We start from the raw sequence: 14,163 nt of genomic DNA, 5'->3' as shown, positions 1-14,163 counted from the left end.
TGGAAAAAAAAAAAAGTTTACAATTAACAACCAGTATTTAAGAATTGGATAAAAAATTAGGAAAGACTTTTTATTTTCTAGACCCTATTTGGAGAGGACATTGGTGTGATTTATCTTTAATTAATTTTGAGCCCTAAATTACCTTATTTTTTTACCTACTTTATTTTTATTTAAGCCACTCAGTTGGAGTTCCATAGTAACCAACATTAGCATATCCATAGAAGATGGTGGCAGGAGTTAGGTTTTGAACTTCTGTGAATACCCTGACCCTTCTTTTCACCTATAAATAAATCTTATATATCTATATATATATGAGCAACCCTATAGGACAGAGGAGAACTGCCTGTGGGGTTTCCAAGGAGCGGCCGGTGGATTCGAACTGCCAACCTTTTGGTTAACAGTCGATCTCTTAACCACCATGCCACTCGGGCTCACTATGCCACCAGGGCTCCATATATATATACATACACATATATATATATATCTCCTATCTAAATTTTTTTTTTTTTATCTAAATACATATTCTCAGTGGCACAAATCATGTGTGTTTACTCTCTTTTGTTGCCCATTCAAGCATTATAATTACATTTTGAGATAACTGAGGAATCGTTAGCTTCATGGCGTGACAGATGGAGGTTAGAAGGAGAGTAAGCGTATCTATTTTATGATAGTTTGTCTTTCCCTTTACTGTCATCTTCAGAATCTCCTCGTACTTTGCACATTTTTGCCTCCAATTCCATAAGAGCACTTTTTAAGCACAGATGCGAATAGGAAGGACAGAGGCTGACATGGTCTCGTCAGAGAGTTTTCAGGCTCTGACATACCCAGTACTCACCTCTTCACCATGAAGAAGCCGAGCAAGTGAGAAATGGGAGTGACTGGATTACAAAAACACATCCACATTGTATTCTATATGACACTTACATTGCATACTGTCTTTCCCTTATTTTTATCTCCTCCTCGAAGGTCAATTACAAAGTCCCTTAGCTGCCTTTCATCTGCATAAAAAATGTTAAGAGCCATAGTTGCAAACTTCCCTAAAAGTTGTCACAGCTTTTACCAACGGAACTTAAAAAAAAAAGTATTATCTGAATGCTCTTCTCTGCATGACTTCAATCATCCAACCTTTCCCACCGGTTTTTCTTTTTTGGCTTCTTTTACGGAAAAAAAAAAAAAAAAAAAAGCTTATGGGAGGCTAATTGATACAGCACAGCTTGTTCATCTCAGCAATGAGCAGGAAAAGAAATTTATCTCATTTTTGACCAGATTGTGAACACAAGACTGTATCTCACACCCTGCCTCTCCCCGGGCAATGTGATGAACTAATCATGTAGAGATCTACTAGGTCACAGCAAATAATTAAGACACTTGTTACAGTGGTCTGTGTGGTCTGGTCCTGTAGCAATTCTGAATGGATTTTCCATAAATTCAAGAAAAGTTCTTTAAAACCCTAATTTAAAAGCTAATTTAAAAGCTACATCTTAGTTAATTAAGAACAGTATGGTTCAAACCAATGCATCAGCTCACATCTACATCTCACATCTAGTGTGTTAATAACGTACCATCCTGAGTGCGGGAGGAAGGGAAACCTTCATTTTTCACCTTGCCCTTAGTTCTTCCGGTATCTGAGGTGTTTGTGGGAAAAGAACACAGACGGGCACACTTTACAGCTTTAGTTTTCAGTATGAGAAAGGAAAGCACGAGGCCCTGTGTATATACTAAGTACAAATTATCTGATATTTTCACATCATAGAGCAGATTTAAAATGCTACAGAAGGAATCATTTTAGTCAAAAGGAAGAACCACCTCAAAGTGTGAGGTTGACTAACACTAGAACAGTTGGACAACAATGCTGAGGCATCTCTTTGACCACATATACTTTTTTTTTTCTAATGGAGATTTAATCACGCATCTGTCAAGCACAAAATGAAACATTACCCCACAACGTTTCTCATCTCCAATAAGTGATCTAGTGACTTTATACATCTTACACATGGCAAGCATGATTAGTTCTGTTTTATAAACAGAAATTATAAAAACCTGCGGAAGCTGGAATCTGTGTAAGGCGGAAACCTGTCAGAGAAGGAAAACTCAAATACTTTCCACCAACAGAGAGTGATAGAAAAGTAGTAAGACTGTACCCTGTCAAAGGTGGAAAACTTGCCAAACCCGGGAAAAAAAGGCAGCCCCGCCTAGTACGGGCTCTCACAGGTTTCACTGTACAAAGAAATAAAATCATGGCACAATTTCAAAGTGACTTGAGTACCTCGTTGGTTTTTTTGTTTTGTTTTGAAATATGGTAGAAAATCCACTCTAACCATAAGTTTCTGAAATCTTTCTTAACAATACTTAAAGTGTCTGATTTAAAATTATGGGATGTGGACCATCATTTTTATTTCAGAAATTGCAAAATTCCTCTTCACCTTCTCAGTATTTTTGAATTCTTTCTGAAGCTCCTGTTACTTGCAGTTTAGTTGCTAAACTATTATCACAGCTCAATTGTGTTTTTGGCTAAACTCTTTAATGTGCATAAGGAAGAGAAAGTGTTTTGGAGTAGCTTTTATTTACTACGGTTTTTATACAAATATAAATGATTAGGAAGAGACGATAATAATGCTGGATGCACTCATTTTGCTCTAAGACATTGTCTTGTTCTGTATATTATCCTAAAGCACAGCTTAAGACCTAAAGGTGTAACTGGGCTTTAATTCAAACACAGCTGAAACCAGAGAAGAACAGCAAGGTAAATGCTTAAAAAGAAAAATGAAATTAAGAGTTACTGTACAATAGAGAAACCAGCAACCTTTCTCAGTTAAATATCATGCTCATTATCAAAAGATGATTTTTCAATACACTTATGTTTCTAAATAGCAAAAATGTAATCCTTATGCCAGCCCAATAACAACAAAAAAGGGACAAAACTAAATCCACTGATAAAAATATATGACACTTAAGTACGATAGATAATGTTATAATTTTTAAAGAATAAAATATTTTTCATTTTTTATAAAACCTGAAAATATCAAAAGCTTAATGAGTGTTAAGACGACTTGATTTCCAATTTGCAGAGCCCAAATTATTTAAAACCCAAAAACTAACGACTTGTAATGGTACTGTGTCATTAGAACTAGTTTATCAATTCTCTTTGGTTCTGTGAGGGGAAAGAGAAAAAAAACACATTTAGATGACTTATCAGAGAATTTCTATTTCATTTTTTTCTTTTCTGTGTCATAGAGGGCGACAATGTTTATTATTGCGAAGAATTATCACAACGATTTTAAAGTGAAACTACAGTTCAATTTCAAATAGTAGACTTGAGAAATAATGTGTTAAAAACTGAACTGCATAATAGTACAACAATTTCCATAAAAAAAAATTTCCATAAAAAGTGTTTATTACTTACTTCCCAACTTATCTCAGGTTGCACAACAAACATAATTGATACTGAAGAGCAGATTTGGACAAACTACGAATAATGCGCTCAGGTAAAACACAAAATATGAATATACTTAGAAACTATTAACCAACCCATGATTTTGAACTCCATAAACTACATTATTTCCCTGTAACTCACCGTAGTAATTAAACTATTTTAAAGAGTGAATCCGTTTCCACTCCTGTGAGGAAGACCATCCCACACTTAGACCATGTCACACTTAGAATGAAAACCTAGAAAGCGAACTGTTTCACAAATAATTGCTGTTAAAAATAGACTGCTCTTTTGGGCAGGTGACTTGTTTTAAATAGCTTCAGTACTTATTGCTCTCAGTGCCTCAATCAGCCCAGTGCTCTTACCCTCAGCATTTTACAACTTGAAGTTAAACAGAAGGAAAAAAAAAATGGCTTTTGAGGAAGATTTAGCAATTAACCATGTAAATGCCTTTAAAAAATAAACTAACTTAAACAACATATTACCCAACAGTCAAATTACATGGTTGATTTGGAAACCTGTATATTTAGCTGACTGACTAAGATGTTGAAATATATATGCATTAAGCAAAATATTATATCACAATATTAAGCCTGTTTGATTCATCACTGTAAGTCATTTTTTATTTGGTCAAGTGCATTTATATTAATGACTTAACTCTCACTTATCTAAAACTTATATAACGATGTCAACATACTCTAATTTTCTTTCCAATTATATTTAATAGTGGAATAAATCCACTTAAGACTTAGCTTTTTCCTATTTTACAATGAATTCCAGCTTTCAATAAGTTATCAGCTAATTTCTACTGCCTTTGTTTTTTAGCTTTAAGGAAATATTAGTTTTAAAACCACTACTTAGAAGAAAAATACCAACGCACCTGACTGACATGCATTTTATGGCATATCACTACCTCTTCTTCATTTCTTAGTTTCAAACTGTTACCTAGGATTATTAAACCAAAATGTCATCGGATATCCATCAGTCTGAGTTATTTACTCTACAGTATATGAAACTCGGAGAAACACCTCCTTCACTTGCAATTCCATGCCTTTCATATCCATTAATTTATGACTCAACATCATGTCTCATCTCTGCTGCAGAAGAACCAGGAACAAGGAAACTGTTTTGGAGATTTTAGTGACAAGTCAGAGAACTGAAAAGCCACATTTTATTTTTTATGCCATTGGACAAACAAATTTCTCATTAAGGACCAAAATCAATAGAGCCAGTGTGAAAGTTATAAAGATCTCATTAATAAGATTCATTAGTATATTATGTTAGCTACACCAGCAAACGCTTCAGACGGTAATTGTTAACTGAGTTAGCAAAACGCAAGGAAAAATAATTCTGCTTTTATGATTATTCGGTCAACACTGGAAATTTTTCATAATGATGTATTGCCTACTCATGTTAATAGACTCATATTATATATCAAGGATTGGGGGAAATAAGTGATCTACACAGGATTAAAAAAATGTTTCATATTCAAAGTCCTCATCTTCTTTTTCTACCACCATGACAAAATACAATAAACTTCACATCAAAGTTACAGTTATTAGAAAAGATGACAGAGTTCAATTACTGAAGGAAAATACGCCAAGTTTTCCTCCAGATTCCAAGCTATTAAAAATCCATAAGTAACCAGCTATCTTTAAAGTTTAGAGACTGGTAATGACTTCTTGCCATCATGAAAAAGGAAATTACTTCCATATATTCCAAAAACTATAACTACTTTTTGTGTAAAAAAAAAAAAATCAACTTTGTTAAGTATAAGAACGAATATTTAATTGTCATTAATATATATTGCTGTTGTCTAGAAATGAACTACTTAAACACATTCTATGTGTGCAGGGTACACAGTGTACATCGGTGCTGACCCTTGAAATTAAGAATATTAATATCCCAAGGTGATGCACAGGACGAAATGAAAAAGGGTTATTATCAGTATCATGAAGAAGGCTGCATTCCACTGTTCACAAATTAATTATATAACTGCTGTATGTATTAACAGGTAATTCAGCAATTTCATGCTGAGCTTAATCAACAATTTGTAAAGGATATTCTGCATTACTGTTGACTAAGAAAAATTATTTTGATCCATATTAAGTTATACATGGTAATAAATTACATACTAAGAAAAAAAATCATACTATACGTTGTTTCCACTATGAAGGAAAGCTTTAAGCGACAAACTTATCACCAGATTGTAAAATTGAATATTCTTAATAACTCTGCCTGTATACCCTACCACATCACCCTAGCAACAGGGCAGATGAAAGAGAGACTAAGTTTCCACACTGAAAATCTGTTGCTAAGGAAAATTAGAGCCCAAATATAAAAACTAATAGTTTGACTTTTTAGAACAAGTTCAAAAATTTAATGATTTAATTGACCTAATTCATTGTAATACAAACACCAAACTAGATTAAAGGAATAAGCACATGCCTGACTGAATTCGTGCCAAGCCCACTCCCATATCTCACAAATAAACACAGTTACCTTTTATTCACCTCAAGCCCAAATCAACCTAAGACAATTGTAAAAGACCAAGCTCTCTTCTTCTTCGGCTCTCCTATCCTTTTTTCCTAGCTTACTTAATGTTTTACAAAGCCATTGGCTGCAATCTTAAAACAACTGTTTGCTCAAACCCCAAAGTCTTTAGAGTTGTGTAATATCAGCTCTGTAAAGACTTGGGCAAAAACCCAATGTTACCCCAAACCTGGTTCCTTGTGTCCCCCGGGTTGCATGTCTTACCAATCCTCCTGCGATCTTTCTCTGGGTGGTACTTACCTGCTGCTCCCCGGGCTCTGTAGATTTCACCAGGTGCTTATCCTTGTACAGAGACCAGAGACCAATATTGGGCAGGAAAATTAAAGCCACCATGAACAACAAAGTCATCTGCAGAAATCTCTTCTGTTTCCTCTTCATTGCAAATGATAACAGAGAAGGAAAGTTAAAGTAGATGGTCCCCTGGCTGTTTCTTGTGTTGAATGCCAAAGTCCTTTTCGGTGCCCCTGCGAAGCACCAGAAACTGAGAAGCTAAAAACTTTTGTCGCGTACTCAGCACCAATCTGCAGGATTCAGAGGGAGTTGGCCATCTGCAGAACAAACGCACAGTTACTTTCCCCCCAGAAAACTATGACGAGAGCATTACCTATTGGCTTAGAAGTAAATGACTTGACTGAGGAAATCATTAAGCATATCGACCTCCATCGGTATAAAGCAATGGAGTAAATATGACCATTTCATAAGTTATGAAAAAGTCAATAAATGCCAGATACTTAAGGAAATTGGGGAGTACCTCCCCCCCTTAGTGTGGGAGGGCTGGGTCAGGGAGGACGGGAGGAAGTGGCTCAATCCCACCAAGTGTCAGGAGGAAAAGTATCCGCTTTTGACATTGGAACATCACCTTCCTCATCTTGTCTTCCCTGAACGTTTCCTCCTGTGCTTGCTTTGAAATAACCCACCTGAACTCAATCAAGTCCAACTCCCTCTGGAGCCAGCGTGCCTGCCGGCTCCACGGGGATCCAGGGACACGGGATCCGGGGCTGAACTCGTCGTCTTTGGACCGAGGTCCACCAACTCCTGGTCCTCTCTCGATGCCTAAACACTCCTCTGCAGCCAGTGGCTCCGCCACCTGGGAACCTGGTGGAAAGGAGGCTACAGATGTCAGTGGAGTCCAGCCAGTCCCCTCCTCGCGCGGTCCTGGGAATGTGATCCTTCGCCAAGTATGCGCCCTGCCCATCAATCTCTTCCCCTTCCTCGGGTGACGCTCTCACGCTTCGCTGTTCATGTTACCATTCTTTTCCGGAGACTGAGGGAACCCGAAGAAACATCACCAGCGCCTACAGGGCAGTTTGAAATCTCCCCTCCCGTAGAGGGGGCGAAGGGTGGAGAGCCCGGGTCGGAGCCGGGCTTGGAAGCAGGCGGGCGCCCGGGAGGAGACGCAGAGGCGAAAGCGCGCGGCGCGTGCTCCCCGGGGCCGCTCGGCGCTCGCTGCTCCTGCCTCCGCGGAGACGGGGGGGTGCCGTCTGCCACGTGCGGGAGCCGGGAGGGGAGGGCGGGCCGCCCGGGCAGAGGTGGGCAAGCCCGCCCGCTTCCAGATCCTATACAGACAATCCGGCCGCGAAGAAGTGCAGGGCGAAGACGCCGCCAGAGGAGGCTTGGGGGCGCCCAGCCTACCCGGATCCTCTCTTTCCCGGCCAGGGCTTTACGGTTACGGGGCAAACTCGGAGCAGCAGGGATACCAGCTCCCCGGCTCATCTCACCCAAAAGGCGCCAGGCCAGAGATCCCGAAGGCAAAAGTGCCGGCTGCCCGCGGGTTTCCACCGGGTTCCTCCATGGTGCCGGCGGAAGCGCTGCGAGCCGGGGGCGCCGGCGGCCGGAGGCGGCGGAGGCTGACCGAGGCAGGGCCGGTCCGGCAGAGGTACTCCCGGCGGCCGCGAGACTCGCCGCTCAGGCCAGGTAGGTGATGGGGGAACGAGGATCCCAAAGCGAGGCCGGCTGAGGCTGAGCTCCTCGGGCAGCAGCTCCTGGAGCGACACCGCGGAGACCCGGGGCCGCTCCACTCGGGTCTGCGAACACCCGGGTCCTGGCTAAGAGCTGGCGGTGCCGCTCCGCTCCTCCCCCGCCCTGCACACCCGCACTCTGCGCTTCTGGTCGCTGCAAAGCTACCTGTCCTCGCGCACTCCTCCCTCGGTGCCCGAAAACTGGGGGAATCGAGATAAGTCTCTGGCAGATGGGACTGCTCCCTCTCCCCAACACATGGATACACTGCCACCCCTGTCCACAAACGGGAACCTGTGGCAGCCTCTCCAAGGAACCGGTACTCTAAAGATCAGGAACTGTTAGCTGCTGAAGGAATGGGGACTTAGATGAGGTGACAGGCGTGCGTGCTTACAACTCCGGTTGTATTAGCCTGTCTAGACCCCAGTCAGGAGCCCTGGTGGCGCAGCGGTTAAGCTCTTGGCTGCTAACGGAAACACGAGCGGTTCAAACCCACCAGCCTCTCTGTGGGAGAAAAATGTGGCAGTCTGTTTCTGTAAAGATTTACGCCTTGGAAACCCTATGGGGCAGTTCTCCTCTGTCCTGTGGGGTCCCTATGAATCGGAATCCACTCGCCAGCAACGGGTTTTTCTTCAGAGCTAAAAAGAAACGCCATGGTCGCCTCTTTGTTACTGATAACCTACAACAAATAGATAATGCTTAGGTGCTCCGGATAGGTGAGGCTGTGGACTCCAGAATGGTATTTTCTCTCTTCCTTTCTTTCTCCTCCTCTTCTTCTCTCTCCTTCCCTCCTACCCCTCTCCCCCTCTCTCTTTCTCCGTGTCTCACTTGCCATTGAATAAGTGGGAAGTTATGCTTCATATCTTCAAAATATCATTTTAAAATGCATTTGAGCTACATGTCGACTGTACGACTGCATTAAAAAAAGCTTTTGTGTCGTAGTTGTTTCTGTGAATCCCTTGCACTCAACGCAGAGTATATAAATGTGTTTAATAAACTTTTTTTTAGTGTCTTTTTTTTTTATATAAAGACCAATTTATGTAAAAAATTTAAACAAGTGCAACTTCAGAATCAAAAGCCAGGGAAGTAAACACACACACACACCATTTCTTTTGTACTCTATTATTTTTTAACCTTTTTGTCTCTTAGCAATCACAGTTCTGAAACATTGAAATATGAATGCTGGGAAGTAACAGAGAGAGAGGTTTGCTGGGACAACTGGTCCTAAAGGCAAATTATTAAGTGTATTGGATATTTCCTGTCTTATGGATAGAGTTATTAGCAATTTAAAAAATAAAGGAGCTGAGAAATGCAATTGGAATTAAAAAAAAATACTGCATATTTAAAGTATCAATTTCTACCTGCCAAGAAAACAAAGTCCTGGATCAGAAATGAACATATTATTATCCCATGTAATCATACAGTAGCCATTTAGACAGAGAACATTATTTAAGTGAATGGATATAATAATTACTTCCCCGCCCCCTCAAGTAGACGCAGTATACAACGGTAGAAAATTCTTATGTTCACCCCACCTTTTATGGTATAGCCCTGGGGTATCACTTTCACTTTCTTTCCCTCTTTCAGTTTCCTTTTTCTTTTTGATTTAGAGCATAATTTTCTTTTTCTCTTCAACCTGGTCTTTAACAATCCTACATGTAAATTACCAAAAAATGATCATAGTTCTAACTCAATAAAATTGCAATTTTAGGTTGTGTTTACAACCAAAAAATTCTGAATGACAGCTAATCCCTTTGTTCAGATAGTCTAGATTAATTGCCAATGAATTTTTTTTTTAACTCTGATATGCTCTTTTAAGTTGGGTATTAATATTGATTTAATAAGTCTTTATTACATCTTTAATATAAAAATTCCTGTTTCCCTTCTGTACCGCATTCTGTTATGATTCAACTGACAATTTCAAGTAATCAGGGTTCCTTGTCTGGTTTTTGTTGTTTTCTCCTTCTTGGATCACAGGTTCCTGGGATTCTACTTCTTGAATCCCATTCCTCACACTGTGAAAAGCTCAGACCATGTGGAGCAGAGCTGAGGGGCTCTACTAAAGAGTTCCGGATGATCCTCCAGCTGGCAGTCAGTGCCAGCTACTATTCATGTGAGGGAGCCATCTGGGTCAGCTCGATCAAAATCCCAGGTGACTGTGGCCCCAGCCTACATCACATGAAGCAGAACCTCCCGGCTGAGTCCAGTGAAAGGACAGTCCTGTAACAGCCGTACAACTAGCCTAGATGAAGTGTAGGGTAGGGTAGGGTAGATAAAACTGATTGACTTTTCAATGAGAGAATTGACAAAGAGTGTGTGACCATCTTTAATCCACTGTAGATATTCAAAGTCACAGAAGTACATATTCATAAGGCCTAACCAGATTGGGGAAAGCCTGGTGGCATTGCGGTTAAGAGCTAGGGCTGCTAACCAACAGGTCGGCAGTTCAAATTCAGCAGGTGCTCCCTGGAAACCATATGGGGCAGTTCTACTCTGTCCTGTAGGGTCGCTATGAGTCAGAATTGGCTCTACGGCAATGGGTGTGTTTTTTGTTGTTGTTGTTAACCCGTTTGGAAGGAACCATTGTGGTGCAATTGTTAAGCCTTGGTTGCTAATCAGAAGGTTGGCAGTTCAAACCCACCCAATAGCTCTCCAGGAGAAAAACCTGTCTACTTCTGTAAAGATAATAGGTTGGGGCATTTTTACTCTGTCCCACAGGGTCACTATGAGTTGGGATCAATCCAAGGCATCTAACACCAACAGCAACAACTGGATTAGGAAGTGGATGATGGAGAGTAGCAGGGAAAAGACTTTCACAGATTATTCAACTGTTACAGAGACACTGAACTGAGTTTATTATCTTATTAAAAAAAAACATGGTGAAATGAATGGGACTTAATCTGAAAGGGAAAGCACTCACTCGTGATATTGCCATATGCATATTTTTAAATTAAACAGTTTAACACTTTACATTTAAAAAGGTTATAGCTGATGAAAGGCTGTCATTTCCTAAACCAAAGAATGATCATAAGCAATATTCTATATTTTTACATAGACACTAGACACTATAAAGTAATAAACTAATAAGCATTTGTTATTAAGTGTAACAACAGATAAGACTGTAAGAGAAAATTGACTCCACCCTATGTGTTGCAGAGTAGAACTGCTCCATTGGGTTTTCATGACTGTGACCTTCCAGAAACAGATTGCCAGGCCTTTCTCCCAAGGTGCCTCTGGGTGGGTTCCAACTGCCAATCTTTGTTTAGTAGTCAAACACTGAACTGTTTGTACCCTCCAGGGACTCCAAGTAAAATAGTACATTATTTAAATTTCTAAGTACTTAGTGAAATTCATCACTGAAACAGTATCTTGTTTTAACTATCATCTTTAAATGTTGCGTTTTTTGTTTCATTTAGATATGAGTGTTTTCCAAGTTTTTGAGCTTTCAAAATTGGTAAGAGAAGCCAGTAAAACCTGCTTACGAAGCCACTGGATGGCCTATTACACTAGTTTTTGAGAAAGAATTTTAAAAATGCCATAAGCATATTTTATATTGAATATTCAAAATTTGTGTTATTTAAATATCAACACAATATTTAGGGATATTAAATGAAATTTTTAAAATTTAAATTTATTATTTTAAATAATATTTTATTGTATCAGTTCAACAGGCATTTATTGAATACCTTGTGTGATCCCAGTATTGTGTGAGACAGTGGAGACACAGCAGTGAACACCACAGTGAAAACATCTCCACCTTTGGACAATTGACAACAAAAACCACTCAAGTGCACGGCCTCGTGATGAAAAGAGACGTGGAGGAAAACAAGGCAGGAAAGAGGAATTGGGAATGCCAGAAGGTAGGATGGTATGATTTCAAATAAAGTATACTGCAAAGTCTTTCCTGAGTAGATAACATTTGAACAGATATCTGAAGGAAGCAAAGCCGTGAACAATGAATGTCACAAGAAATAGGGGGAACAGTAAGTGAGAAAGTCCTGAATTGGAAGATTGGGTCTGGAGCAGAGTGCTGTGAAGGGAAGAATAATGGGAGGTCAGGTCATGGGGACGTAGAATGGGGAGCCAGATCAGATTATATAGTCCATGGTAGAGTTTTTGGCTTTTTGTCTGAGTGAGATGGGAAGCTACTGTAGGGATTTCAGTGGAGACTAATGTGATTGGTGTCCATTTTTAACAAGATCATCCTGGCCGCTGTGTTGAAAACTGATTATCGGGTAACGACAGTAAGGATTTTTTTTTTTTTTTTTTTTTTTAACAGTAAGGAGGTAGAGACTAGTTGCAGTGATCCTGAGGTGACGGTGTCTAGCATCAGGGTGAGAGCAGCAGAGAGGGTGAAAGTGGATTAAATTCAGGATCTCTTCCGACTGTATTGAAAGTTGTTAGATTTAATGTGAGGCATGAAAGGAAGAGGCGACTCAAGATACTCCAAGTTTTGGGTCAGAGAACTCGCAAGACTGGATGTGTCTTTTACTGAGATAGGAAGACTCTGGCAGAGTTTGGTCTGAGGTGGGAGATGGGGTGTTTAGTTTTGGATTTATTGAATTAACATGGTTAATAGTGGAACTGCTGAATAGGTATTTTGATATAAGATTTTGGAACTTAGCAGGTGTGAAGGGGGCGTGGAGTCTCTGTAGGATATATAAATTTAGAAGTTATGAGAGTACTTAAAGCCATAAATTGGAATGAAATTGCCAAGGGAGTGAGTGCAGACAGATAATAGACCAACCAAAAAAAAAAGATTGCCGTCGACTCGATTCCGACTCATAGAGACCCTATAGGATGGAGAACTGCCCCATAGAGTTTCCAAGGAGTGACTGGTGGATTCAAACTGCCGACCTTTTAGTTAGCAAACGTGGCTCTTAACTACTACACCACCAGGGTTTCCAGAATAGACAAAGGCACTCCAATATTAAGAGCTGGGGGATGAGGAGAAACCAGCAGAAGACGTTGAGAAGTAGTAGTCAGCTTGGTTTCAGGAAAGCCAGGAGAGTCAAACAAAGCACTTGTCTCAAAAAGCAGCAAGTGATGAACTGCAAAAAATAAATTTAAAAAATGAGAGAAAAGTCCTCACTGGATTTAGCAATCGTAAAATTTCCTTATCTTATTAGGAAGGAGAAAAGTTAGCTACATCAAAAAACATCAAGTGCCGCCAAAATAGCAGTTCAGACACTAGAGGAGATGATCTCTACAGAAAATCTGATGGTAAAGTTTTAATTAACATAATTATGTTAAGCACTTAATGTGCAAACCAAGGAATGTATTTAATTTTGTGGTATACAAGCGTATTTACCTCTGAAGTCAATTATCAAAAGAAAATGAAAAGATTCCGAACATTACTAGTTTATAAGAATTTAAATTATTTTCTTCCTTGTTGTGAAAGTAAGACACAATCAATTTTAAACTCACTGCGTACGAGCCTCTCAAACCTCTAATGAGAATTAAAAAGAAAAAAAAGGCTAAAAAGTCGTTGGGTTAACCATCCTTGCTTTCTGAACTTTTCTACTGAACTTGAGGGTTGATATTTATCCACTCATTAATTCGATTACCGAATTTAATTGAGTAACTGTTGTTGTTGTTGGGTGCCATCCAGTTGGCGCCCACTCTGGTGACCTTATGTATAACAGAATAAAAGGTTATCTGGTCCTCACAGTCCTTGCTGTGTTTGGGTCCATTGTCACAGCTACCGTGTAAATCCATCTTACTGACAGCCTCCCTCTTTTTTTGCTGACCCTCTACCAAACATGCCTTTCTCCAACGATTAGTCCTCCTTCCTGATAAGATGTCCAAAGGAGGCTATTCCCACTTCTAATGAGCATTCTGGCTGTACTTCCTCCAAGACATATTTGTTTGTTCTGTCAGTCCATGATATAGCCAGTATTCTTCACCAGCACCACAATTACAAATGTGTCAATTCTTCAATGTCTTCCTTTTTTATTTTCCAACTTTCATAAGCATTTAAGGTGATTGAAAATACCATGGCTTGGGTCAGGCACACTTTAGCCACCAAAGTGACATCTTTGCTTTTTAACATTTCTAAGAGGTCTTTTGCGGCAGATTTGCCTAGTACAATACATAGTTTAATTCCTCGACTGCTGCTTCATGGCCATTGATTGTTGATCTGAGTAGAATGAAATACTTGACAACTTCAATTTCTTCACCATTTATCATGAAGTTGTTTATTGATCTAGTTAGTTGTAAGGATT

At 39.8% G+C, this 14,163-nt stretch overlaps 2 protein-coding genes across 6 annotated transcripts in view; one reads left to right on the top strand and one right to left on the bottom strand.

The window, feature by feature from the left end:
- The window catches only part of GALNTL6 (polypeptide N-acetylgalactosaminyltransferase like 6), a 1,356,076-nt gene extending 1,348,686 nt beyond the window's left edge, over window positions 1–7,390 (bottom strand). The window contains exons 1-2 of the mRNA XM_049864011.1: window positions 6,901–7,390; window positions 6,224–6,531 (exon numbers count right to left, since the gene is read on the bottom strand). Of these exons, the coding sequence (XP_049719968.1) occupies window positions 6,224–6,361 (138 nt within the window). The 5' untranslated portion in view covers window positions 6,362–6,531; window positions 6,901–7,390. The remainder of the gene's footprint in view (window positions 1–6,223; window positions 6,532–6,900) is intronic.
- The window catches only part of LOC126064759 (collagen alpha-1(I) chain-like), a 253,041-nt gene continuing 245,980 nt past the window's right edge, over window positions 7,103–14,163 (top strand). For 3 of the 5 annotated variants that reach the window (XM_049864012.1, XM_049864013.1, XM_049864015.1), the window contains exons 1-2: window positions 7,103–7,897; window positions 11,611–11,799. In XM_049864012.1, the coding sequence (XP_049719969.1) occupies window positions 7,164–7,897; window positions 11,611–11,650 (774 nt within the window). In that variant the 5' untranslated portion in view covers window positions 7,103–7,163 and the 3' untranslated portion in view covers window positions 11,651–11,799. Of the gene's footprint in view, window positions 7,898–11,602; window positions 12,193–14,163 lie in introns of those variants that run through there. The other 2 variants (XM_049864016.1, XM_049864014.1) reach the window with 2 other exon arrangements.

Source organism: Elephas maximus, chromosome 21 (assembly GCF_024166365.1).
Source record: "Elephas maximus indicus isolate mEleMax1 chromosome 21, mEleMax1 primary haplotype, whole genome shotgun sequence".
NCBI classification, from domain to species: Eukaryota; Metazoa; Chordata; class Mammalia; order Proboscidea; family Elephantidae; genus Elephas; species Elephas maximus.
The sequence above is the reverse complement of the archived record's forward strand: the minus strand, read 5'-3'. Positions and strand labels throughout refer to the sequence as shown.